This window comes from Dipodomys merriami, unplaced genomic scaffold, assembly GCF_024711535.1.
Source record: "Dipodomys merriami isolate MVZ:Mamm:240054 unplaced genomic scaffold, mDipMer1.0.p SCAF_373, whole genome shotgun sequence".
Lineage (NCBI taxonomy): Eukaryota > Metazoa > Chordata > Mammalia > Rodentia > Heteromyidae > Dipodomys > Dipodomys merriami.
Genome location: NW_027205304.1, coordinates 134,502 through 161,283, shown reverse-complemented (window position 1 = coordinate 161,283; position 26,782 = coordinate 134,502). Strand labels below are relative to the sequence as shown.

Below are 26,782 nucleotides of genomic sequence, written 5' to 3'. Positions count from 1 at the left end.
GAACTTCTCCCAATTACAGGCTGAGTCACAGCCCCACTGGTGACTCATGCCAGTGTGTCATTTCCGGCTGCTGTGGGGAGATGCGTGGACACGTGAGGAGAGAGGGAAGGAAACACAGCCAGCTCCAACTCAGTCATCTGAGTTCCATTAGTATTTCTTTTTTCTTTCTTTTTTGCAAACCTCCTAGCTCAGGGTTTGTGGCTTGCAGCCCGATTTCTGAGTGATCAATGCGGATGTGACAATGGACCCATCTGTACACCTGTCACCATCTCTGCCCCTGGCTCTTCACTGAAAAACTGTCCTTCTGTAGCATTTGTTTTCCTCATTATGCACTGAATCATGACAAGATTACCCCTGTACTCCCTAGGTAGGGGACAGGGGGGGTCCCCAAATATGGGATCACCTGTCATTGAAACTATGTTGATTATAAATGCTTTTTCACTTTTGATATATAAGTTAAAATTATTTATAAAAAATAATAATAATAAAATAAAAAAGATTATGGCAAAGCAACCCTTACCTCCACGTTCTGCTTCACAGGTAGAAGCAATAAAGACCCTGTTGGTCTGGAGAACTGTTGGGGTGCGGGTATCGCATTGAACCAGGGGTGTCGGCCTGCTGTGGGTCATTTGCAAAACAGGGCAGCATCACTGTGCAAGGAGATGCCAAGGGGGGGGGATTCTCCCCCTGGGAATTATTCTTGGGATGGAAAAACAAGCTAGAGGCAAGCTAGCGCAGAGGGAGTGCACAGGCTCAACTCGCAGGAGGCCTTGGGCTTGATCAAAATGAAGACAAGGAAGAGTGGGGGGGAGGAGGGGAGGGGGGGCAGCAGGGGAGACAAAGAAAGGTCTATAATCCTAGGCACTCAGGAGGCTGAGCTCTAAGGATCACCCGGAGATGAAAGTCTATTTTTTATCTCCAATGAACCACCAAAAAGCTAGAAGTGAAGTGTGGCTCAAGTGACAAGAGTGCCAGCCTTGAGCAAAAAAGCCCAGGGGAAGTGTCCAGGCCCTGAGTTCAAGCCCCAGTGCTAGCATATATATATGCACACACACGTGCATACGCACGTGTGTGCACGGGCGCGCACACACACACACACACTTGCCAGGTGCAGGTAGCTCACATCTGTAATCCTAGCTACTTAGGAGGCTGAAATCTGGAGGATCATTGTTCAAAGCCTGATCAGAAAACTCCCCAAGACTCTTATGTCCTAATTAACCACCAAAAAGCCAGAAATGGAGGTATAGTCCAAGTGGTAGAGCTCCAGTCTTAAGCACAAATGCCAAGTGAAACATGAGGCCCTGAGTTCAAGTCCCAGTACCAGCACACACAGTTGCATACATCATGAAAGCTAGAATGGGCTACTCACTAATGCTACTCCCACTGTGGGAAAAGCTTGTGTTGGAAGCTCATGATTTGAATCCCCGTTGTTCTGACTACACAACCAAGCTGGGGAGGGTTGGGATATGGTTGCAGAACCACAGATGCCAAGGCCCTCGAAGCCACTAGACTTGCTCATGAACCTGTCTGAGGCCAGAGGTGCAAACACTGGATAGGGCCCCATCAGACTGACAAACTAGGTCTGCACTGAGATTTGTAGCCCAAACTTCAGCGTGTACTAATGTGATCCCTTTCCTGCCTTACCCGCTCGTAGTGGGGTCACGAAGCCAACAGTCCCAATAATTGAGGACCCGAGTCTATCTTTGGATCTCCTTGTACCCTAAAAATATGACCCAATTCTAGGCCTCAAGCCGGCTGGAGGCTGAAGGGCTGACCCATTTCTAAGAGATTTTCTTAGAGAAGCTACACAAAAACGCTTCCAAAAGCGGGTCTAATTTTGCAATACACAGTTCAAAAATGGCTTATGCCTGCTGAGAAAGCTCAGGAGGAGACGGGTCTTCAAAGACCCCCTCCACACCAAGCTGAGGTGAGGACAAAGGTGGCGGAGACCGCACGGGGCCTCCCTGCCCTGTTTAACTTCCTTGGCCTCCTTCCTTGACAGCTCAAAGTGCTTCCTCCTGTCCTCTGTCTCTTTAGAGATGAAAAGCAAACACGATCTGCGTTCCTGCCGACTCCTTGAAGGCCCTTGCACAAAAGAATCATTGATCTGCCCCAGGGCAGGCTGGGAGGATAAAATGTTGTAGCCCTTGGTGGTAAAAATACTCTATTAAAGACAAAAATTTCCCAAGGAGATCTACTTTCCACCACCCTTTTGGGGAGAGAGGGTCCCCACTATGTAGCCCAACTTGAAATGCACCTGATTTGCCCTCCTAATTGCTGGGATGACAGGTGTGTGCCACCAGACCCAGTTAAACCTTGTGGGTATGTGTTTGTGCTTGCGCACACACGTGCATGCACACCCACACACACACCTGTCTTGGGGCTTGAACTCAGGGCCTGGGTACTGTCCCTGGGTTTGGGGGGGGGGGTTCTTTCTCAAGCCTAGGACTCTAACACTTGAGCCACTGCTCAACTTTCTGCTTTTTGTTGATTAACTGGAGATAAGAGTCTCATAGCCTTTCCTGCCTGGGCCAGCTTTGAACTACAATCCTCAGATCTCAGCCTCCTGAGGATTACAGGATTACAGGTGTGAACTTCAAGCGACAGGCTGTGGAGTATTTTTTTTTTTTTTTGGTCTGGTCGTGGGGCCTGAACTCTGGGCCTGGGCGCTGTCCCTCAGCTCTTCAGCTCAAGGCGAGCGCTCTACCACTTGAGCCACAGCGCCACTTCTGGCTTTTTTCTTTTTGCTTATGTGGTGCTGAGGAATCGAACCCAGGGCCTCATGCATGCAAGGCAAGCACTCTATCACTGAGCCACCTTCCCAGCCCCTGGAGTATTATTTTTGAGACACGGACTCTATACATTGTCCAGTCTGGTCTCCAACTCCTAGGCTTCCTGCCTCAGCATCCTAAGTGGCTGAGACTACAGCTGATACCATGCCACAGCTCCTCCTGCTATTCTCATTGCTACTAACAGCCCCAGGCTGCAGGACAGCTTCATGTGGCCTCGCTTGTGCATAGGAACAAAAAGGGCTGGACAGCAAGAAGGGCTTAGACACAGCCAGACTTAAATGGAAGTCCTCTGCAGCCTAAACCCACAACCTGAGTACCGGCTTCCTAGTTGTCAGGCTTTTATCCCCCAGCCACCAGGTGGCACTCTAGCTCTAATGGAAGGGTCTCTGGAGCAAAGCGGCTGGGACTTGCCAAGTTTGAAGCCAGGTGCCTGTGGCTCACGCTTGTCATCCTTGCTACTCAGGAGGCTAAGATCTGAGGGTCCCAGTTAGATGTCAGCCCAGGAAGGAAAGTCTATGAGACCCTTATCTCCACTTACCCAACCAAAAGGCCAGAAGTAGAGCTGTGGCTCAAGTGGTAGAGCTCCAGTTTTAAGCAAAGAAGTTCAGGGCCAATAGGCTACTATAAAGCATTATAAAAAATGAAAAGTGGGGCTGGGAAGGTGGCTCAGTGGTAGAGCGCTTGCCTTGCATACATGAGGCCCTGGGTTCGATTCCTCAGCACCACATAAGCAGAAAAAGCCAGAAGTGGTGCTGTGGCTCAAGTGGTAGAATGCTAGCCTTAAGCAGAAGAGATGAGGGACAGAGCCCAGGCCCAGAGTTCAGGCCCCACAACCAACAAAAAAAAGAAAGAAAAGAAAAATATGGCCAGACTACCAGTGCCTTACCACCAGTAATCTGAACTAGTTAAAAGGCTGCAAATGGGAGGGTTGTAATTTGAGGTCAGCCCTACCAGAAAAGCTTGTGAGGGCCCTTCTCAGCGCATAACTGGGCACAATGGTGTGTGCCTGTCATCCCAAGCTACAGGGGAGGCTGAGATCAGAAGGATGACAGTTCCAGGCAGAAATAGCTTTGAGACCCCATCTCAATGGAAAGAAGTTAAGCATGGTCTCACATCCCTTTCCTCCCAGTGGCAAGCCTAAAATAAGAGGATCGAAGTCCAGGAGTATGCCCAGGCAGGGAGCAAGACCCTACCTCAAAAACAATCAATGCAAAAGAGGAGGCATGACTCAAGTGGTAAAGCTCCTCCCTAGCAAGCATGAGAGGCCCTGAGTTCGAACCTCAGTACTGCCAGGAAAAAGCAAGAGATTGCAACCCAGGAAGTTCTAGGGGATACACACAAATTATAACAACAATCATTTATATAGACTAGAGCTCAAAGGGTGGCTGGCCACCATCCTAGAAGGAGCACCACCCAGTGGAGCAGACGTAGCTGACTCAGGGACGCTGGTGAGCCGTGCAGGGTTTCCTGGTTACACAGATCATAAGCTAGCGCCAGTGACTGAAGCCCAGATGGCTGCTGAGCTCCCAGGGCGAGGAAGACAGCCAGAGGACCAGGCCTCCTGCGAGGAACAATGGCACAAATCATACCTCCATCACTGGACATGCGCCATGCCCTCCGGGCCACTGCACTTCCACATGCTGACCCTCTTCCAGAGTCTTAACACCCCCCATCCCCTCCCGAAGTCCTGAGCCTCGGGTTGGGCAGCGCGCACTGCGCACCCATTAATAAGGCTGCACAGGCAAAACCTGGACACTGGCGGAAGAGATGGTTTACAGTCCCCACACTCAAGAAGTGCAGCTCCAAATCTTAAGAAGGCACCGGTGGCTCACACCTGTCATCCTAGCTACTCAGGAGGCCTGAGATCTGAGGATCATAGTTCAAAGCCAACCTGGGCAGGAAAAGTCCATGAAATTCTTATTTCCAGTCAACCACCAAAAAGCTAGAAGTGGAGCTGTGACTCAAGTGGTAGAGTGCCAGCCTTGGATGTAAAAGCTAAGGGACAATGCCCCAGGCCCTGAGTACAAGCTCCAGTATACACACACACACACACACACACACACACACACACACACACACACACAGAGCACAGCACACAGGCATTGCTTCTGCCTTCAGCCTTACACACTCTCATAAGTAAAAAAGAAGAAAATGGATGGGGGGGGGCAAAGGGAGGGGGAGGGGACTACAGTCTCTCCCTCTGACCTCACCTGTTGGCCCAATAATTAGTGCACCCTGGGAACTGAGCAACAATATCTTAAAGAAAGACACTTACCCCGGAGGGGGAAGAAACTCTTGGGAAAATGTCTCCTCTGGGCACAAAACATGTTTGCAAAGAAAAATATTTATCTCAGGGATGGACACCTGAGGCGCACCCAGGGGCTCACACCTATAATCCAAACTGCTCAGGAGGCTGAGATCTGAGGATCGCTATTCGAAGCCAGCCTGGGCAAGGAAGTCCATGAAGCTCATCCCTAATTAATCACCAAAAAGCTGGAAGTGGCGCTGTGGCTAAAGTGGTAGGGCGCTAGCCTTGAGCACAAAGAAGCTCAGGGACAGCACCCAGGCCCTGAGTTCAAGCCCCAGGACCAGAAAGAAAGAAAGAAAAGAAAAGGAAAAAGAAAAAATAAAGAAAAGGAACCTTGTAAACATGTAACAAAATGCCACAATAAAATCCCTTTACTGATAATATATGCTAATAAACAAACAAACAAAAAAAAAAAGGTGGAGAAGCTAAAGCATCCACATCACAACGACCCAAAGTCAATGAGTGAATCAATTCTGGAATCTGAGCCTGGAAGTGGAAATAGAGCCCAACCCCCAAGGACCTTCCTGCCAGGAGACTCACAAGGGCAAAGCACTCCCAGCACCAAGTGCCCACACCGAAGTCTGTTTGTGCACTATTCTTCAATCTTTCTTCTCTATTTTAAGGTGTCCTCAAACTCTGGTGCCCAAGGCCAGGCAGAGGCCTTCTTCTCTCATTTGGAGACCTCCTCCCTGAACCACCACCAATTCACGGTCAAATAATATTACCTACATAAGGTAAGTGATCAACCTCAGTCCATTGCTCCTTCTCTATTCCTGGTACCTGGATTCTCACAGTTCTCCTTTCAAATTATTCTACATATTGCTACATGATTCTGTGTGTGTGTGTGTGTGTGTGTGTGTGTGTGTGTGTGTGTGTGTGCGCGCGCACACTGGGGCTTCAACTTAGGGCCTTTAGCTTTTTCATCTTCATAATGTACCACTTGAGCCACAGCTCCACTTCCGGCTTTTTGTGGTCCATTGGAAATAGTTTCAGTGGACTTTAATGCCCAGGTTGGTTTTGAACTATGATCCTCAGATCTCAGCCTCCTGAGTAGCCAGGGTGACAGGTGTGAGCCAGTGACATCCAGCTAAACGCAGGTAACCCTTTCCACAAGAGTTGCTCAAAATTAACAACATGGGTTGTCAACCACTGTGTAGAAATAGATGCTATGGTTCTCTGCCATATGGGTGTTGGCTTTTGATAGTTTCAGTTACCCGCAGCCAACTGCAATCAGGAATTACTCAACAAAAACCCCTACAAGTAAACCCATTCACAAGTTTTCAATAGAACACCATTAAGGTGTAATCTCCCTTCCAAAGCAAGCCTCTGCCTAGCATACTCACACAGAAGACCATGCCTACCCTGCCTGAGTCATGTGATACACATCCAAGCTGTTAGGTCAACCTTGCCCCTAACCCCCAGGGACTGTGGTCAAGTTTCTTCTATTGGCTCCAAAGCACAAGAGTAGTAGAGCTGGGGACTGGGGAGGTGGCTCGGTGGTAGAGTGCTTGCCTTGCATGCCTGAGGCCCTGGGTTCGATTCCTCAGCACCACATAAGCAAAAAGAAAAAAGCCAGAAGTGGCGCTGTGGCTCAAGTGGTAGAGCGCTAGTCTTGAGCTGAAGATCTGAGGGACAGCGCCCAGGCCCAGAGTTCAGGCCCCACGACCGGACCCAAAAAAAAAAAAAAAAAAAAAAAGAGTAGTAGAGCTGACTATTTAGTTCAAGCATAGTTTTTTTTGTTTTTGTTTGCCAGTCGTGGGGCCTGAACTCTGGGCCTGGGTGCTGTCCCTCAGCTCTTCAGCTCAAGGCTAGCACTCTACCACTTGAGCCACAGCACTACTTCTAGCTTTTTCTGCTTATGTAGTGCTGAGGAATCAAACCCAGGGCCTCATGCATGCAAGGCAAGCTCTCTACCACTGAGCCCAATCATAGAGTTTTAATTGTTCCATTTGATTAACAGCTACTATTGTTAGATGCTTTCTATGCTCATAACTACTGGCAAGATACTTTAGCATAGGTTAAATATGTGGCTGTGTAACACACAGAGTAAAAGCATCGTGTGTACAGGTTTGGTAAAATATGAGGTTTCAGAAATCTGCTAGGGTTCTTGGAATATAGCTCCTAGAGATAAGGGAGGGAGAACTATAGAATTTTTTCAGCCAAACAAAATACATTTCTTTACACCTTGATTGTGCGTGCGTGCACCCACATAAACACATACAGAGCTAAAAGCTCCTATTACAATTTAGAACCTCCTCATCTTTACTCTTCCACCTGTCCCTTTTTTGTTTTGAACCCTACTACCCTTTTAAGATTCTCTGTGTTCCCTCCCACACAGCTTTTCTTGTGCCAGTACTACGGCTTGATTGAACTCAGGGACTGGATTGGTCCCTGAGCTTTTGTACTCAAGGCTGGTGCTCTACCACACATTGACCCACAGCCTTTTCGGTGGTTATTTGGAGATAGGAGTCTCATGGTCCCTTTGGCCCAGGCTGGCTTCGAACCATGATCCTCCGATCTCAGCCTCTTGAGTATCTGGGATTACTGGCGTGAGTCACGAAGCCCGGCTGTAGCTGGCCTGGCCTAATCGCAGTAAATCCTTGGACTCCATACTGTGTCCTAGGCTCTACAACCTTCCACCCCGAATCCCCACCCTGCACCCCGCGACGTCCCTCCCGTCAGTCCCCCCACAAGTGCCTCACAAACCCCCACGACCCTCCCATCCGTCGCTCACCCCTTTTCCCGCCTGCCCCCCCATAAGGCTCCCAAGCGCAAGGACCGCGTAATCATCCCCCCTCATCCTCCCACCGACCCCCACGACAGCCCCGTTACCATGACGACGGGGCCTCTCAACGCTGAAGTCCAGGACCTGGTTGCTATGGCTTCCGCTTCTCCGCCTCCGGCCCCGCCCACGCGCCGTGCAGCGTTCGCGCCTGCGCAGTTCGCAGTCTCGCGAGGGGCCCCGGAGCCCGGAGGGCGGGAATAGATGGGCGTGGCCTTGCGCTACGGGGCGGGGCTCAAACCCGGGGGCGGGAGGAGAGAGAAAGGATCGGTGGGGGAGCGGCGCGGGCGCCTACGGAGGCCGCAGAGGGACACGCCGAGCCGGAGGCTGCAGGATGGTAGGTTGTGCGGGGGGAGGGGGGGGCCGAGGGGCGTGGGCTGCACCCGCGGGGGGCCTTAGGGGCCGTCCTCGGGGGCTGGGGGGGTCGCTCAGTCTTCCCTCTGGTCCTCCGAGACCCCCACTTCCCCGAACAGGTGGGCGAGCCGGCCTTTGGAGGAAAAGCTGGAAATTGCCCTCGGGAGCGGGGCGGAGAGGGGCGGGGAGGGGGCGCGTTTTGGGGGTGCGGGGGGCCCGGTGACGGGGCGACGGGGCCGTCCTGGGCTCGGAGGAGCGCTCGGGGGCGGGGGACTCAGATCTGGGTCCCAGGGACCGCGGCCACCGCCGCGGGGAAGCCGCCCGAAGGATTGGGGCGCAGGGAGCTGCGTGGAGAAGCGGGGTGCGGGGGTCCCCAGAGCCCTCCCCTCCCCCGTGCGGCCCCACGGGGCGAGGCCGGGCGGGGAGCCGCGGATTTCCGGGTCGGGCCCCACTTCGGACCATGCACGCCCCAAGGCCCGCCTGAGCTTGCGGGTTTTCGGCCGGGGACCCAGGCTGCGGGGTCCCCCCCCCATCGGTGCTGTGAGCCGCCCCGCAGCCCCCCAACACCCAGCATGCCTTCCCTCCGCACCCCAGGCCTTCCGTCTTCCTGCTGACCCCCCACCCCTGACCTCGGGGCGCCCCTCGGTGCCCTCCTTCGGGGGCGTCGGGGGTGGGGTACCCGGTTCTCCCGAAGTCTGCGAACCAGTCCCGCGGCCCCGGCCCCCCGCCGCCTCCCAGCCCCGCGGCCCGCGCCCTGGGCTGTGGGCACGAGTCCCCGGAACGGGGAAGCTGGGGTGCGCGGGGTACCGAGCGCTCCGCACCCCAGCGCATTCCAAGTTCGCTCCTTGTTCCACCGCCATTCCCAAGGGGCCACCCCGAGTGCTTCGTCCCGGGGAGAGGCCGAAAGGGGGTCCAGATGTGAGGGAGGGGGCAGGGGTCGGGGTCATGGAAGAAAAGTGACAGGTCGTTACAGGGACGGAATGTTAAGATGGCCGAGGAGGCCAGGGTGGAATTGAGCTCCCATTAACCAGGTATGGCCCTGGCTGGGTAGATAGGCATCTGCAGAGAAAGATCCAGGGGGGTTTATGGCCAGGACAGGGTGGAAAACCCGAGGTGGCAGACACAGAAAACCCCAGTTGCCGGCAGGTGAAGTACAAAGTACCTACCATGTGTCAGAAACGGTTGTGTATATCAACTCATTTAACCCCCCAACAACAATTCTTAAGGAGATTGTGTGTGTGTGCGTGCACACGTGCGTGTATCCGGGTCCTGGGGCTTGAACTCAGAGCCTGGGTGCTAGCCCTGAGCTCAGGGCTAGTAGACTACCACTTTGAGCCACAGTTCCACTTCCAGCTCCTTGCTGGTAGAGTCTCACCAACTTTCCTGTCTGGGCTGGCCTTGAACCACAGTTCTCAGAACTCAACCTCCTGAGTAGCTAGAATTACAAGCTGAACCACCAGTACCTGGCTAAAGAAATGCTTTATGATTTTTTTGGGGGAGGGGGGGAATCCTGGGGCTTGAACTCAGGGCCTGCGCACTGTCCCTGAGCTGCTTTTGCTCAAAGCTAGCACTCTGCCACTTGAGCCACAGCACCATTTCCAGCTTTTAATGTTTATGTGGTACTGAGGAATCGAACCCAGGGCTTCATTCATGCTAGGCAAGCACTCTACCACTAAGCCACATTCCCAGCCCTGATTTTTTTTTTTTTTTAATCTAAGAAACTGAGGCCAAAGATTTAAGTAATTCAAGGCCATACCCAACTTAAGAGTCAGGATTTGAACCTGAATGATAGACACCTCCTGGCAAGATCCAGAGTTAGCAGGGAGGGGTTGGGTTTGTGGAAGTTTCGTTTGTTCCTAGAACTCAGGGCCTGGTTGATGTCCCTTAGCTAGAAGAAAAGGCTCTGCAGCAAATGTCTGCCTCTTAGCTCTGGTGCCCCTTCTTCCTCCAGATGCGATTCATGCTGCTGTTTAGCCGGCAGGGAAAACTTCGGCTACAAAAATGGTACCTGGCCACATCAGACAAGGAACGGAAGAAAATGGTGCGGGAACTCATGCAGGTTGTCCTGGCTCGCAAACCCAAGATGTGCAGCTTCCTGGAGTGGAGGGATCTCAAAGTTGTCTATAAGAGGTGACACTCCACCTGATTCAGACCCCCTTGGGTTGATCCTGCTGGATTGGAGTTCAGAAATGGGTTAGGGGGCTGAAAAGTAAGCATATGTTAGGTCAAGGAGAGCTTGGTGCTAAGGACACATACACACCAGTGATAAACACCAGCATCCCATGCTTTCCAAATTCCCCTTGAGGGCTGGGAAGTTGGGTCAGTGGTAGAACGCTCGCCTTGCATGCTTAACGCCCTGGGTTCGATTCCTCAGCACCACATAAGCAGAAAAAAAAAAGCCGGAAGTGGCGCTGTGGCTCAAGTGGTAGAGCGCTAGCTTTGAGCTGAAGAGCTGAGGGACAGCACCCAGGCCAAGAGTTCAGGCCCCACGACCGGACCCAAAAAAAAAAAACAAAACAAAACCAAATTCCCCTTGAGCAACATCTATCTTTTTCTACTTTACTAAGATTTGAACTCAGGGCCTTGCCCTTGCCAGGCAGGAACTTTTTTTTTTTTAATTTATTTTATTTGTGAACATACTGTACAGAGGGGTTACAATTACATGGGCAGGATGATGCGTACATTTCTTACCAAGCATTGCAGCCTCCTCCTTTGTTTATCCTTCACATCCCTTCCCAGCCTCCCCCCCCCCCCCCCCCAGTCCCAAAGCCAGGCAGGAACTTTTTTGCTTCTGTTTTTGCCTCATGCTTGGTTGGTTTGCTTGCTCATGGCTGGTGCTCTGTCACTTGAGCCACTCCAGCCATGCTTTTTGCTGTATTGTGGGGTTGTTTGTTGTTGTTGTTGTTTGTTTGTTTGTTTTGTCCATCATGGGGTTCAAACTTGGCCCTGGGTGCTGTCCCTGAGCTCTTTCGCTCAAGAGTAGCACTTAACCATTTGATCTACACCATCACTTCCAGTTTCCAGGTTAATTGGAAATAAGAGTCTCATAGACTTTCCTCCCTGGGCTGTCTTCAAACTGATCCTCAGTCAGATCTCAGCCTCCTGAGTAGCTAGGATTAGAGCCACCAGTGCCTCACTTGCTGTGTTGTTTTGCTTTGTTTTGTTTAATGCCAGTCCTGGGGCTTGAATTCAAGACCTCAGGATGTCCCTGAGCTTCTTTTGCTCAAGACTAGTGCTCTACCACTTGAGCCACAGCTCCCTTTGCTGCTTTTTTGGGTGGTTTATTGGAGATAAGAGTCTCACAGACTTTCCTGCTGTGGCTGGCTAGGAACCACAATACTCAGATCTCAGCCTCCTGAGTAGCTGGGATTACAGGCGTGAGCCACCAGCACCCCACTCAAACCTGATTCTTGCCTCCTACATATAACCTCTGTCCCTCTAGCCTCTGTCTAGTCCCTGTCTTGCACTAACACTCACCGTTCAAAGGCCCTGCCCCACTTTTCACAATAACCCCTCCCACCCCCGCACACAGGCTCCTTCTGTGAACTGGTGAATAAGTTGGCTCAAAGTTTTGCTGAGTCAAATGGAGATGGTCAGAGGGCAAGAAGGAGAGAGAACACTTGGACTCTGGATTCCCTGCTGTGTCCAATTGGCTCTCAGACCTTGGGCTGGTGGGAGGGGTGCACCCACAACGTTGGAGTCTGGAAGCTGGCTCCCAGCTGTCCCCTGTGTCCCCTCCTCAGATATGCCAGCCTCTACTTCTGCTGTGCCATCGAGGGCCAAGACAACGAGCTCATCACGCTGGAGCTCATCCACCGATACGTGGAACTCCTGGACAAGTACTTCGGCAGCGTGAGTCCCCCCTCCTTCCCTGGCTTGCCTTCCCAGCAGGTGTCTCTTCCTGCTAACCGTGTTTTGTTTTTTAGTACCAGTACCAGGACTTCAACCCAGGGTGTGGGCGCTGTCCCTTAGCTTTTTTTGCTCAAGGCTAGCACTTTACCACTTGAGCCACAGCTCTACTTCTAGCTTTTTGGTGGTTGATTGGAGATAGTCTCACAGATTTGCCTGCCCATGTTAGCTTTGTACTGAGCTCCTCAGATCTCAGCCTTCTGAGTAGCTGGTATGAGTCATCAGTACCTGGCTTCTTTCTGATGAACTTTAAGGAAAGCCCGTCCAGCTATTTTCTGCACTAGAAATCTCAAGGGGGAGGTAAAGTTGGAGCAGCGAGAACCCCAATTAATCTCCCCTGTTAAGCTCTAAGCCTATTAAGCCAAGTCCCTTAATTGGCCCTAAGGCTTTGAGCAGGGATCAGGGAGAAGGAAGGAAGTGTCCAGTATGAGTCCAGTACTTAATTTCTACTTAGTGCTTGGCTCTCACTTTTTTTTCTTTTTCTTTCTTTTTTTTTTTTTTTTTTGCACCAGTCCTGGGGCTTGAACTCAGGGCCTGGACACTATCCCTGAGCCTCTTTTTGCTCGAGGTTAGCCCTCTACCACTTGAGTTACAGTGCCACTTCCAGCTTTTTTGAGTAGATTATTGGAGATAAGAGTGTCACAGGGACTTTTCTGCTTGAGTTGGCTTCGAATCATGAATTGCGATCCTCAGATCTCAGCCTCCTGAGTAGGATTATAAGCATGAGCCACAGGTACCCACTTTGGCTCACACTTCTACATACAAGACAGAGACCCAGTTCTGATTTTGATAGTGGTTCCTGCTTTTGGCTTGGTTTTAGAATCTTCTGGAGGTTTTTTGTTTGTTTGTTTGCTAGCTTTTACTTATTTAGTTATTTATTTTATGCTGGTATTCAGGGCCTGGATGCTGTGCCTGAGCTGTTTTGCTCAAGGCTGCTACTCTACCACCAGAGCCACAGCTCCACTTCTGGTTTTTTGCTGGTTAATTGGAGATAAGAGTCTCTTGGATTTTCTTGGCCCAGGCTGCCTTCAAACTACAATCCTCAGATCTCAGCCTCCTGAGTTTGTAGGGTGGCAGGCATGAGCCACTAGAGCCTGGTGTTAGAGGGTTTTTTGCTTGTTTTTTTGTTTTGTTTTGTGCCAGTTCTAGGGCTTGAACTCCAGGTCTGAGTACTGTCCCTGAGCTTTTATTTACTCAACACTAGAGCTTAACCACTTGAGCCACAGCTCCACTTCCAGCTTTTTTTCTTTTGGTGGTTAATTGGAAATAAGAGTCTTATGAAGCCAGATACCGGTGGTTCATACCTGTAACTCTAGCTACTCAGGAGGCTGAGATCTGAGGATAGTGGTTCAAAGCCAGCTCAGAAGGAAAGTTCATGAGACTCTTACCTCCAATTAATCACAGAAAAAGCCAGAAATGGCACTGTGGCTCATGTGGTAGAGTGCTAGCCATGAATAAAAGAGCTCAGGGACAGTGCCCAGGCCCAGAGTTCAAGCCCCAGGATCAGCACAAAAACAAAAAAACAAGAGCCTCACAGACTCTTCAGCCTGGGCTGGCTTTGAACCTCAATCCTCAAATCTCAGCCTGAGTAGCTAAGATTAGAGGCATGAGCCACTGGTGCCTGGCCTTGAAGAGTTTTTCAAAATATGGATGCATGGAGATTCCACATTAAGTCATGTAGGAATAGCCCAGGCTTTAGTAGACAGCTCTGATCTTAGATGTGTATTAGTGGAGTTGACTTCACAGCTCATCTCCCACTTGGCAGTTGACAGAGCTCTCTTTTTGGTCTGTATCTGCCCTGTGAGTAGATGCTGATATCCTCATCTTCAGGTGGGGAAACTGAGTTTCAGAGACATTCTGTGATTGTATAGACAGCTGGTTATAGATAGAGCCCATCTTGGACTCAAGTCTCCTTCCCCCCAGAGTGCCTGTGTGTGGAGGGGAGGGTACCCAAGCCTCTTGTAGGAATGGTGTTGTAGAATTAGGGGGAAAGCAGAAGGAACTACAACAAAGATAGATTAGAACATAATATTTCATGTTCAGAGAGAAAGGCAGGAGGAAGGGAAGAAGGCCTGGCATGGTGGGGCTTGCCTGTAATCCCAGCACTTGGGGCTGAAGCATGACGACCTGGAGTTCTGGGCCACATGGGCTACATGGCCAGACCCTGTTTTTGTCTGTTATTTTGTTGTTGTTTTTTAAAAAGAAGCTGAGCCCTGGTGGCTCACATCTGTAATCCCAGCTACTGAAGAAGCTGAGATCTTCTGAGGATTGTGGTTCAAAGTCAGCCCAGGCAAGAAAGTCTATGACACTCTTCTTCCAGTTAACCACCAGAAAACCAGAAGCGGAGCTGTGTCTCAAAGTGGTAGAGCGCTAGCTTGAGCAAAAGAGCTAAGGGACAATACCCAAGCCCTGGGTTCAAGCCCTGCAACCAACCAAAAAATAAATAAAGGCAGGAATGGGAGAAGATCAAAATAAGGATTAATAAGTATTAAGGCCTGGGAGTTGGGAGCACCCAAGGCCAGCATTAAAACACAAGGTGGAGCTGGGCACCTTGGCTCACACCTGTTACCCTAGCTACTCAGGAGGCTCTGATTTGGGGGTTGCTTTTAGGGGGAAGGGGAAGAGGGGAGTTGTAGGGCTTGAACTCTGGGCCTGGGCACTGTCCCTCAGCTCTTCAGCTGAAGGCCAAGCACTCTACCACTTGAGCCATAGTGCCATTTCTGGTGGTTAATTGGAGAAGAGAGTCTCCTGGACTTTCCTGCCCGGGCTGGCTTTGAGCCGTGATCCTCAGATCTAGCCTCCTGAGTAGCTAGGATTACAGGAGTGAGCCACCAGTGCCTAGCTTGAGGATTGCATTGCAAAGCCAGCCCAAGCAGGAAAGCCCATAATACTCCAAAAATCTGGAAGTGGAACTGGAGCTGTGGCCCAAGTGGTAAAGCACCTGCCTCGAGGGGAGAAACAAAAAAAAAAAAAACCAAGGTGAGAAGAATGTCATGGAAAAAGTGAGGGGCTGGGAGTGTACCTCAACTCTCCATTCCTCCCCTCCTCCCAGGTATGCGAGCTGGACATCATCTTCAACTTCGAGAAAGCCTACTTCATCCTGGATGAGTTCCTGATGGGCGGGGACGTGCAGGACACCTCCAAGAAGAGCGTGCTGAAAGCCATCGAGCAGGCTGACCTTCTGCAGGAGGTACGGGCCCAGCACAGTGAGGAGGAGGAGGAAGACGGCGGTGGCAGAGGGCCCCCTGCCTGCCCCGAACGCCCTGCTCGTCGCTGGGGGGGCCCTCTTCCCTGCGGCGTGTGGCCCCCCGCACTCGGGGCTGCACAGTTGGCCTCCAGTCTCTGATACCTCCCCCTCGAGTATGGACAGGGGTGAAAGACCATCAGGCATCTTATTAATTGTCCTATTTTCTTATCACATTCCCTGTCCTTTGGGACTCAAGGTGTCAGGTCCTGGCTAAATTCCCTTTTTTGACTGCTTTAAATATTTCTCTTGGCCTGCAGTCTTACTCAGAGAACTGGGCAAGGGGCTCCTGGTAGATCAGTGTGGGGTTTTTTTGGGGGGTGGGTAGGGTGGGGGGTTTTTCTTGGTGGGATCGGTCTTTGTTTTTCCCCACCTATGGTAGTAAGGACTGAATTGGGTCTTGGGCTTGCCAGGCCAGTGTTCTAGCACTTAACCATATCCCCAGTGAATATCAGTCTCTTCAGGGTCAACGCCTATAATCCTAGCTACTCAGGGGGCTAAGATCTGAAGATCCACAGTTCAAAGCCAGCCCAGGCAGTGAAGTTTGTGAGACATTTATCTCCAGTTAGCCACCGAAAAGCTGGAAGGAGAGCTGTGACTCAAGGGGCAGAGTGCCAGCCTTGAGCCAAAAAGCCAAGCAAGAGAACCAGGCCGCCCTGCGTATAAGCTCTAGTACTGACAACCAGAAAGAAAAAAAAATCAATCTTCCCTCTGGTTTATTTACATTATTATTATTATCATTATCATTATTATTTTGGTGAGGCTAGAAATCAAGCCTAGGGCCTTGCACAGGGTAGGCAAACAGCCCACCACGGAGCTACCCAAGCACTCATAATTCACACTCGCACACACTTACTTAAAAGCCTGGAGATTGGGGCTGGGCAAGGGGGTGTGTGTGCACAGATGTGGGGACATTCTCCTTGTCATTGTGTGCCCCCTCCCCACCCTGCCTGCCCCCTCGCTCTGCTTTGCCACCGGTGAGCCTTGCCGCAGGGCGATGAGTCACCAGAATCCGCAGTGCCTGAGTAAGCTGGCCTGAGCTGTCTGTGGGGAGGGGGAGACCAGCGGAAGTGTGGGTCATCACTGCAGGAGGGGGGAGAGCTTGCCTCCCTGCTGGTCCAGCCACACACACACGCACACACACACACATGCGCACATATACACACACATACACACACATACACACCTGGCCTGGCATACCCCACCCCCCTGATTACTAGTAATCTTTTCAGTCCTAATGACTCATCTCTGCAGTGTGGGGACTGGATGCCAACCTCTTACTGCCCTCAACCACCCCCAGCACACCCCAACAAACAGGGCCCAGCTCTCGGCCCCTGCAGCCCCCTGGAAAGTAGGCTTCTGCCCCCATACCAGCTTAGGCCCTGAGGCTGAGCCCCTATGTACCCTCCCCTCTCCCCCCAGCTCTGGGCTTCGGGTTCTGGGTGCTGGTGGACTCTGCCTCCATGCTGCCTCTGCCACTTTGGGTGCTGGGGGTGGCGCTGGGAGGTGGGTGAGCCCCCCCAGGGCTCCCCCTGCTCCTGCCTTGGCTCATGTTGGCTTCTCTTCCCCCAACCCTGTGTCTCTCTGCCTCCCTCCTCCTCTCCACCCCTTTGTGTCTGCCACCGTCTCGCCCACCCTGCCGTGTGTCTCAGGAGGACGAATCGCCGCGCAGTGTGCTGGAGGAAATGGGTCTGGCATAGCCCCTGCTGGCCCGGCCCTGTGAGATGGGGGAGCCCAGGAAAGAGCCTTCACCCACCTTCCCTCCCCACTCCACCCCTGCCCCGCCTTTCTCTTGGTGGGACCCAGCTGTCCCTCCTCAGCCACCTCACCTCTGGAAGGGGCTGTGGGCCCAGGCCCTTGAAGCATTCCCTCCCGCCACCACCTGCCATTCCCACTGAAGAAATGTGACCCAGACAGGGGGTGCTATTTGGCTTCCATTCCCTGCCTTTGAAGAACCAATGTTATTCCCCCCCCCCAAAAAAAATATCTTCCCTCCCATAGCAATCACTGTAAATATATAAATATTATCAGGTTAAAGGGAAAAGGTTTTCAGGGCTCTTCTGCCCCCTCTGCCCCAAAACCTACCTCCACCCCTCCCCCTAGCCAGCCAGGGCAGCTTCTCTGCCGCGGAGGGGGGGGGTCCTTTTCCCTCACCACCCCCACTTCCTCCTCAGCTGCGGTCGGGCCTCTGCACGGTGCCAGGAGGAACAGCATAGTTCATTTTTTTCTAACCTTGCCCCTGCTGAGGGAAGGGACCAGGGAAGGGGGGGGCCTTTGTGGGACACAGGCCTGGGCTGTCTCCTCCACTCCCTATTCTGGGTGTGGCTGGAGGGGTGGGATGGGGTGGGGTGGGCCAAGTCTTTGCCTTCATTTCCTTTCTTCTGAAATAAAAGGAAAAAGCATTTCTGGAGTTGCTGTGCCCTGGGCTTTGTGAAGGAAGACAGGGCCTCGGCTGTCCGCGTGAAGTGGAGCCAAGGGCACCCTGCCCGTTGGCCTCTTCTCCAACGCTGGGGTTGCCAGATTTAGGAAGGAAAAAAAAGAGTTACATATGAATGTCACACTAGGCTTTTCTGTTTGTTTGTTTGTTTTCTTGTGCCAGTCCAGAGGCTTGAACGCAGGGCCTGGGCGCTGTGCCCTGTCTTTTTCACTCACGGCTGGTGGTGCTCTACCACTTGAGCCATAGTTCCACTTCTGGCTTTTTGGTGTTTAACTGGAGATGAGAGCCTTGTGGACCTAACAGCCCTTGGCTGGCATGGAACCTCCATCCTCAGCTCTCCTCCTGTTTTTCTCTGGCAGGTTGCCTTGCTGGCTGTGTCCCTGACAGGACTGCTCACTCAGGGCTAGGAAGGAGCAAGTCCTGGGCTCCACTTCCGGTTTCTTTAGAGGATTTCGGGTGCCCAGATTCTTGTTAAGTGGAGGTTATCCATTCCAAGGTTATATCAGCTTGGGAAGCTGATTAATAACCAAAACAAGGCTTTAGTAAGGGTTTAGGTGAGAAAAGGACCGCACAGAAAATAATAAAAAGATTGACAGGAAAGTTTATTGGGGTCCGCACCCCCGCTGGCTACCTGGTTGGGATCAGAGAGGTTGCACTGAGTTTGGTTGTAGCAGAGCTTTTATAGGCAGGGTATAAATAGAACTTGTAGGCAACGGGGACTTGTAGCATGTAGCTTGTTTTGCCCATTGAACGGTTTTAGGCGATGCACACAAAGAATGGTTGACTCAGATGGTGTTTTTGATAGGGACATGGTTTTTTGGCAGCAGCCTGTTGTCCCCCCCACCCCCCAACTTCCTTCAGCGGCCTGACAGCTTTCACCACATTCCTGGGAAGATACCTGGCAACTGGGGAGCTTTGGTGAAGTGGGGGTACAACTAGTGGGAAAAGGAACATAAAAAGATCCAAGTGCCCAGAGGTACAGTGCTGATGGCCAGTGCTGAGACCTTTTTCTTTTCTTTTCTTTTCTTTTCTTTTTTTTTTTTTTTGAGGTCATGGGGCCTGAACTCTGGGCCTGGGCGCTGTCCCTGAGCTCTTCAGCTCAAGGCTAGCGCTCTACCACTTGAGCCATAGAGTCACTTCTGGCTTTTTCTGCTTATGTGGTGCTGAGGAATCGAACCCAGGGCCTCATACATGCAAGGCAAGCACTCTACCACTGAGCCACCTTCCCAGACCTCCTTTTTCCTTTTGAACCAGCTTCCTGGGCTCGTTCACTGCCGACAACTGGCTCTTGGTAGTCTTCTCTTCTGCCAAATGCTGGGCAATGTTTTCCAACCTCACCACCCAACACCCCAACATCCTGGGGCTTGAGCTCGGGGCCTCACCCCCTCCCTTAGCTTTTTGCTCAAAGTTGGTACTCTGCCATTTGAATCACAGCGCCGGTTCCAGCTTCTTGCTGGTTAGCTGGAGATAGTCGCTCCAGACTTTTCTGACGCGGCTGGCTTCGAACCTGGATCTTCAGATCTCAGGTTCCTGAGTAGCTAGGATTACCAGGCGCGAGACACCTGTGTCTGACGCAGTGGGGTTTCTCAGCGGGAAACCTCCAGCCCCTAGGTGAGCTTGCTCTCCTTGGGCGGCCCGCCGGGCGCTCCCCTCACCGCCCCTTGGGAAGGGCCACAGCTGGGCCCAAGGGGACGGGTGAATAACGGAGAACAAAGTCCTAATAAAATAGTCACTTTTATTTCTTAGCAAAACTATTTCCTCCGTGAGGGGTATTTACAACAGAGAAAGGAGAGGGAGAAGTTCACAGCGATTTGGAGAAGGTGGAGAGGCTCACGGGAGGCCCGGAGGGCGGCAGACAGACACACTTCCATCACAGGATCAGAGCTGCTTTTACCGGTTTCGGACGGGGACGTCCCGAGGGCAACCAGAGGGGAGGCAGGGCCCTGCGGGGGGAGGGACCGCGCCCGGACCACCCGCCCACCCCGGCTGGCCGGGGAGTGGAGGCGTCGGAGCCGGGAGGAGGTCTGGCAGGGCCCGGCCTGGCGCGGCGGGGGCGTGGTCTGGACGGGGGCGGGGCCCCGGAGGGGCGGGGCCTGGCGGTCCGGGAAGGGGCGGGGGCGCATGCAAACACAGGGGCGGAGGGGCGACACGGAGGGGGTGTGGCCGCGCGCGGCGGGGGCGGAGCCCGGCGAGTCACGGGCGCCGGAGCAGCACGTGCTCGATGTAATTCTCCAGCTCCTCCTGCTCCTGCAGCCGGCGCTCCTCCGCCTCCGCCTCCGCCTGCGCGCGCCGCGCCTCGGCCTCGGAGTCGGGATAGTGGCGCGAAGGTGGCAGGGCGTGGTGGAAGTGGCGGCGGCGGGAGGCAGCGGGCGGCTGCAGCGTCCGCGGCCGAATGTAGTTGGGAAAAGGGTGGTAGGGCCCCGGGGGGAACGCCGCGTCCTCCTCGCGGTCCCAGGGCGGCAGCACTTCGTTCCAGTCCGGCAGCTCCTCCCGGGCGGGGGCGGGCGCGGGGGGCGGGGGCTGCGGGGAGCGGACGTGGGCGGGGGCGGCACGGGGGGGCGGCACCGGTTCTGGGGGGGCGTTCTTCTTCCGCTTCCGCTTCTCCTCCACCTCCTCGATGATGCTGACCACGTCGTCGGCGGGCAGGTGGAGTTTGGTGGACAGCTCGATGAGGCTGTCGATGGTCTGCGGGTCCATCTCGTCGTCGTCGTCCTCCTCCTCCCCGCCCTCCGCCGGCCCCTCCGCCTCTTTGCGCCGGTGGCCCGGCGTCTCCTCCTGGGAGCGCTTGTCCTCGGCCCCGGCTTCCCCATCCTCCTCGTCCTCCTCCTCCGCGAACAGGAGTGCGTTCTGCCGCGCCCTCTCCGCCTCCTCGGCTTCGGCCTCCGCCTCCGCCGCCTCCTCGTCCTCCTCCTCCTCCTCCTCCTCCGCCCTCTCCTCCCCGCCGCGCCTCTCCTGCTCCGCCTCCTCCCGCTCGCGCTCGGGCTGCGTCTCCGGCTGCCCCCGACCCCCGGGGCCGCGCGGCCGCGCTCCGCTCTGCAGCAGATACTGGAGCAGCAGGTCGGAGGCGAGGTCGGCCAGACGCTCTTCCTGGGCTGCGGCCTGGCGCGTGGCCTCCGCCTGCCGCCGCCCAGCCTCGACCTGCGCTAGCCCCTGCTGCAGCAGGCGCTCCCCGGCCTCGGAACCGCCCAGGAGCGGGCTCTCCGGCCGGCGCGCCTTGGGAAAGGGGGCGCTCAGGCCTTGGTATACCTTGGATAAGGGTGTCAGAGCCTCGCCCAGGTGTGATTTGGGGGAGGGCAGTCCTTCCCCGAACTGAGGGGCTTCGGGTAGGGGCCCCTTCTCGGGCACGCGCGCCTGGAACTGCGAGGGGGTCAGGGGCGCGCGCTCTGGGACGCGCGCCTGGAACTCTCCCCAGGACGCGCGCCACACGCGCTCGGGCCCCGGGCTCTCCAGGTTGACTCGCGTCAGCGTGTGCGTGCGGGTCTCCGTCTCCGCCGCTGCGGTCTCCTGCTGGCGCTTGGCGCTGCTCGGGCTGAAATCGCGAAGTTCCTGGAGCAGCGCCGCGAGCGTCTCCAGCTCGTCCGCGGGGCCCCCGGCCTCGGCGCCGTTCTCCTGGGTCTGCGCGTGAGGCGGAGCCGCGGGCACCTGGACCTCCGGCGCCGGGAGGCTGTGGGTCTGGCTGCGCACCGTCTCGGTCAGCAGAGCTTCTGCCGCTTCTCCCGCTGGCTCCTGCGGGGAACCACCCGGCGCTGGGGGCGACGCCGGGCGGTCGAGTGCCTGCAGCAGCACCGCGGCCAGCGCCCGAGGATCCACGCCCTGGAAGAGCTCTCCCTGGTCCTGCGGCTCGGAATTCCGAACGGCTCGGACTTCTGGAGCGTTGTCATCCCCTGGCCCGGGCACTGCGTCCCCAGTTACCGGCTCTTTATGCTCAGAGCTGAGAGGAGGCGGCTGCGCCTCTGGGCGCCCGGGGGGCGCGGCCCCCACCCCCTTGATTAGCAGAAGGAAGCAAAAGAGGACGGGAGCCCGCAATCTCAGGGATTTCATGACCGAGGGGCCGCCGGAGACTGGAAAATAGAAGGGGCCAGAGGGAGAAAGAAGGGGGTTTCTGTAAGAATTCCCAGCTCTCTTATTCCTGTGCTCCCTTCCCCCCACCCTGAAGCAGGGAAATCCGGGGCTTCCCTCATCCCGCTTAATCTTACCCAAAAGAGGGACGTGTAGGAGCAATCGAGGAAGATGCGCCGATCTCTGGAGTCTCCACCCACCACCTCGCTCACCCCGGGCCACCTCGCCCCCTTCCCCGAGCCCCCTCGCTGCCAGCGCCCACGTACTAAGCACGGATAAGGGGGGGAGCGCTGCCCGCTCCCCGCAGGACTCCCCGGATGGTGCGTGGGCGACTTCAGCAGCGAGGAAAAAAATGCTGCGACTCCCCTCCCCATTTACCGGGGACCCTGACGAGGGGCACCCCGCTGTGTTTTCAACACCACCACCACCACCCCATCTGGGAGGAGAGAGAGAACCCTCCCTCCCTCGCACCCACGACCGGGGGTTGCGGGGACAAACAGCGGAGTATTTACCAGCCGGTGTCACGACGCGGAAAGTGGAGAGGAGGATCGGGGTCGGGGCAGGGTGGGGGTCGGGGGGGGAGATCGGGACCGGTCTGCCCTGGCTCCGAGCGACGGCTGGAGTACGAGAGGCGGTCGCGGTCTGTCGTCCACTGGGCTGGGCTCGGCAGAGTCGGCGCTGCTCCCAGCCGCTCGCTCGCTCCGGCTTCAGCACGCTGGACAGCGCCCGCGCCGCCTCCACCTTATAAAGGGGAGCGCGCAGGTCACGTGGGAACGCCCCGCCCCGTTGACGTCAGTGTTCATTCATGGGGAAGCGGGCGGGCGCCCAGTGAAGGGAAGACGCTCGGCGATTGGACGGCGCTCGCCTCTCCCGGCCTGCGCCTGCGCACTGACACCTTTGGCTGGAGGGGCGTGAGCGAGCCGAGCTCCGGGAAATGAATGAGTGAATGAATGAATGAATGAAATGTTGAGGGGGGCGGGGGGCTGTGAATGAATGAAGGAGGGACGAGGAGAAAAGGATGAATGAATGAATGGGAGGATGAATGGAAGGGTGGATGCTGAGGCGCGCTGGAAGGCGGGAGGGTGGGTTACAAAGCAACCTGCAGGAGCCCGCGTTGCCGAGCAAAATAGAAAGGGGGGACCCCCACACACACCTCGGACTGGGCACCGGTACATCCACCCTGGGGAGGGGAGGACAGGGCTTTGCCGGCCGCGGGCGCCGGGCGCCCCACCCGGCCACCCCGGGTCCAGAGGGAACACGCCCAAGGACAGCCTGAACCCCAGAACAGAGGGGCGGAATGCGGGCGCCGCCTGCGGATCTGCGGTGCGGGGCTGGGTGCGGGCACCGGGGCCGGGCTAAAGGGCGGATCTTGGGGTTTGGGTAATCACCTTGGAAAGGGTCCGAGTGGAAGCGTGGGGGGGAGGGGGAAGGGGAGGAGAGATTTGAGGATCTGTGTGCTTGGCCTCCGGGTCAAGTCTTTTCTCCAGGAAAAAGGTGTGTCCGTCCTTCTGTCCGATGGACTCGGCAGCGTCGGGGCCCCACCCCTCCCCTCCCTCCCCCACCTCCCCTGCCTCTCCGTCCTCCCTCCCCCCCCCACCAAGGACGTTTGGAGGGCGAGACCAGACCTGGTGGGGAGGGGGTTACGCAGGTGGGGGGGGGGTGACTCAACTCCAAGTCTTCACCGCTCACAGGGGAGGCGCGAGCGGGTCGCGGGGGGGGGGGCAACGTCAGAGATAGACCCTGGCTGGCCAGCCCCCCCTCGACCGTGTCTCCTGCCACAGGGGTCGGGGCTGGGGGCCTGGACGGCTCGAGGTTCCGGGAGTGGGGGGCGATGACGCACAGATTGCGCAGAGAAAATCCATCTGCCAGCCGGGTCCGGCGAAGGGAGACCGGGCGTGGGCGGGAGGGGGGACGGAAATGGGGAGGGGGGCAGGGGAGAAGGGAGGGGGGCCCGGGGAGCAGCCACTGCGGGAATGGAGGGGAGGGGAGAGGAAGGGCTGAGGGGGCTGCGGTGCGGTGCAGGGCGGGGGCGGGGAGGGGGGAGAGAGCCAATGACACACACCGGACACGCAAGAACTGCGGACACATGGGGTGGCCGTGGGCACAGACACGCAGGGCACCCGCGCCCGGAGCCGCTGGAGAGCAAGGACAGGGCCTGGAGCCTGTGTCCCACCAGCCCCGAGCCCCCTCCTCATCGCTTTCTGGTGGTGACTGACCCTCACGCAGCCCACCCTCACACACTCACACACACACACACTCACTCACGTGCTTTCTCCCTACAGCCAGCAGAGCGGCTTCTCCATCACCAGAGAAGTGGCTTGATCCATCAGAGGCTAGACTTTCCCAGAAGAAAGCCATCAGCGCTGCGGGGAAAGAAAGGGGTGGGGAGTGGAGAGGCGCCATGAGGGCAGGGGAAGGAAAGAAGGGACCTGAGCAGGTGGAAGGGGTGAGCAGAAAAAGGAGAAAGAAAAAAAGAAAGGAGGAGATGCTGTGTGGTAGTGGAGGGAAAAGAGGAAGAAGAGGAGACCCAGAGACCTCTGAGTCAGGGCCTCACCCCCTCCCATACACACACAACGATGCAGGACCCGCTCCCTGGCCCCCCAATCCCTCCCCCCACCTCCACCGCTCCTTCATCATCTCAGCCTGCTTCTCGGGGAGCAGTGGGATGAGGAGGGGTCACGTTACCTTCCTGAGGATGAATCAGAGCGATGGCTCAGACATCTGGAGAGGGGGAGGGGAAGCCACGCAGAGAGCAGGGAGGGGGGCCAGGGGGGGGCCTGGCTGAAGGGAAGAAGAGCCTAAGTGGGCAGTGCGGAAAAAGCAGCATACCTGTGGGTTGGTGTGTGCACAGCAGCCTGGCGTGCGTGTACATGCATGTGGATGCATGTATGTGTGTGGACAGCGCTGAAGGAGACCCGGGGAAGGAATAGAAATGTGGGAGGGGGTGTGTGTGAGGTAAACAAATTAAGACAAGAAGGCAGGAGAGTGTGTGGGATCTGTATGTCTCTCTCCCCCTCTGTGCCTGCTCCCGAGTGTCTGTGTGGAATCTGATCTCTTCCCGGATTCCCATGAAGTTTTGAGTCTTTGAATGAACCCAGTTCTGGACATATTGGTGGGTCATGTGTGACTTGGTAGGGATTCTAGGTAGTACTCAGTGTGTGTGTGTGTGTGTGTGTGTGTGTGTGTGTGTGTGTGCACGCGCGCACTCACGCATGCATGCATGTGGGTGGGAGTGTGTGCCTGTGAATTTCTTGGGGTCCTTTTATGGCTTACCGGTATGTGATTGTTTATATGGATTTCCATGTGCCCTGCTCATTTTCTAGATCTTAGTGGAATAAAGGCTCGGAATCCATGCTCCTCATTGGCAGCCACCACCCCCCCCTTCCCCCACACACACACCAGGTTCTGGGTCCTTGGCTCTTTTTCAGAGCATCCTCCATTTCCAGCAGAACCCCTTCCAACTCCTACTTATTGAGATGCCCAGGGAGTTTCTCGGAAGCCCACATGCCCTGCCAAAGCCCCGGGGGTGTGTGTGTGTGTGGAAGGCAAGACTGCAACCTTGGCACAAGAAGCCACAGGGCTTGGCGATCCCATAGCCTGACCCCTGTGGCACGCGTCCTCTCCGCACTGAGTCTGTTTCTGCCTCTTTCCCACCTGTTTCCTACCTGAGCTAGCTCCTTCCCACATGCTTGCATCTCCCGGGGGCTGAGTCGTGGTGTCCTTCATGCCCTGCTGCCTCTAGAGGATTCTGGAAAAGGTTTCTGGAATAGGGAAGACAGCTGGGAGAGATAGCGCAGCGGCAGTGAGCAGCTGGAGGGGACCCCCTGGGCTTTGCTGGCTTGTTGGTATGAATCTACCCATCTTTGTTTCTGAATTCTCTTCTGTTCCCCCAAAAGAGTGGCAGGAGATGGGTCTGGTAGAGCAGGGATCCAAAGCAGAAGGTCTGGAAAGCCAGGGGAGGTGGGCAGGGGGGTCTTTTCCCTAAGATGTGGAAGGGGGGAGGCAGGGGCTTGAGATCCCCCCTCCTTCTGGCACCTCACCACCGTCCCCTTCTTCCCCCCTCCCCCAACCGGTGACTCACCTCTGCAGCCATTCATTCATTGCGTCAGCCTTAGGGGGGACAAGCAGGGAGGGGGTGCTTTGAGAGAGGGGCAGGGGCTCCACTTCAAACTGAAAGTGGGTGCTGAAGACCCCCCCTGAAAACGACCCCATTTAGTAGATATGATTGCCTTAATCTCTGGTCATCCCAGAAGTGGAAGGGACTGGGGAGAAGCATGGGGGGCACTGCAGGGTTTGAGATGGTGAGGGGGACAAGGGGGTGCTCACATTATTATTTTTTCAGTCCCAGGGTTCCCTTCTAACAGACCCTAACACCCACCTGAGAGGGGGAGGGGAGACCCAGCAAGCCGGGGGAGGGCAACGCCGCAGAAATGAGTCACCAAGAAAAGGAAAGAGAGAGAGAGAGAGAGAGAGGAGAGAGAGAGTGTGACTAGAGAGACTGAAGGAACACACACACACACACACACACACACACACACACACACACACACACCATGAAGGTAGTATCCAGAAACTCACCAGAGAGAGAAAAGTATGCATTTCCACCCTCCAGATCCTCCCCCTCCCCCACAATCCATCTGTCACACACATTCACACACACACACCCCACTAAGATGCTGGACACACCCACTTCACAAGCACAATGTCACACCTAGCTGAAGCCCAGTCCTGCAGACTGTGTCCAGGGAAACGGAGGTCTGCCTGGAGAGCTTTCCGTTCATGTTGTCAGGGTGGCAGGGCAGTGGTCAGAGCCTTCAGCAGGCTGAAGGAAGGAGACGCGGTTTCGGGGACTCACAACTGCACCGGACAACACACTCACAAGTCACCTGCTTCCCTC

The 26,782-nt window shown here is 55.2% G+C and overlaps 2 protein-coding genes across 4 annotated transcripts; one reads left to right on the top strand and one right to left on the bottom strand.

Annotated features, from left to right (window-relative positions):
- The first annotated feature begins 8,135 nt into the window (after positions 1 to 8,135).
- On the top strand, positions 8,136 to 17,718 carry Ap1s1 (adaptor related protein complex 1 subunit sigma 1). Of its 2 annotated transcripts, none has more exons than XM_069989244.1 (5): positions 8,136 to 8,219; positions 10,188 to 10,366; positions 11,980 to 12,088; positions 15,198 to 15,335; positions 17,042 to 17,718. In XM_069989244.1, exons 1-5 carry the CDS (start codon positions 8,217 to 8,219, stop codon positions 17,087 to 17,089), a joined length of 477 nt encoding a protein of 158 aa, XP_069845345.1. In that variant the 5' UTR covers positions 8,136 to 8,216; the 3' UTR covers positions 17,090 to 17,718. The 2 variants fall into 2 exon arrangements, with proteins under 2 accessions (XP_069845345.1, XP_069845346.1); XM_069989245.1 differs by lacking the exon at positions 8,136 to 8,219 and adding an exon at positions 8,314 to 8,355.
- A 1,826-nt stretch (positions 17,719 to 19,544) lies between these two features.
- On the bottom strand, positions 19,545 to 24,594 carry Vgf (VGF nerve growth factor inducible). Of its 2 annotated transcripts, XM_069989243.1 has the most exons (4): positions 24,571 to 24,594; positions 24,151 to 24,248; positions 22,398 to 22,626; positions 19,545 to 21,887 (listed from the first exon to the last, which is right to left on the bottom strand). In XM_069989243.1, exons 2-4 carry the CDS (start codon positions 24,241 to 24,243, stop codon positions 20,020 to 20,022), a joined length of 2,190 nt encoding a protein of 729 aa, XP_069845344.1. In that variant the 5' UTR covers positions 24,244 to 24,248; positions 24,571 to 24,594; the 3' UTR covers positions 19,545 to 20,019. The 2 variants fall into 2 exon arrangements, with proteins under 2 accessions (XP_069845344.1, XP_069845343.1); XM_069989242.1 differs by lacking the exon at positions 24,571 to 24,594 and having other exon boundaries at positions 24,151 to 24,426.
- Positions 24,595 to 26,782: the final 2,188 nt, after the last annotated feature.

Bases quoted from the DNA above. Each gene is read 5' to 3' on its own strand.
- Ap1s1 (XM_069989244.1), top strand. The intron at 12,089-15,197 runs GTGAGTCCCCCC...CCCTCCTCCCAG, and splicing joins TGGACAAGTACTTCGGCAGC to GTATGCGAGCTGGACATCAT. The intron at 15,336-17,041 runs GTACGGGCCCAG...CGTGTGTCTCAG, and splicing joins AGGCTGACCTTCTGCAGGAG to GAGGACGAATCGCCGCGCAG.
- Vgf (XM_069989242.1), bottom strand. From the start codon at position 24,288: ATGGCGCCTCTCCACTCCCCACCCCTTTCTTTCCCCGCAGCGCTGATG. The intron at 22,627-24,150 runs GTGAGTGAGTGT...CCCCTTTATAAG, and splicing joins TGGCTGTAGGGAGAAAGCAC to GTGGAGGCGGCGCGGGCGCT. The intron at 21,888-22,397 runs GTAAATACTCCG...TCTATTTTCCAG, and splicing joins CCGCGTCGTGACACCGGCTG to TCTCCGGCGGCCCCTCGGTC.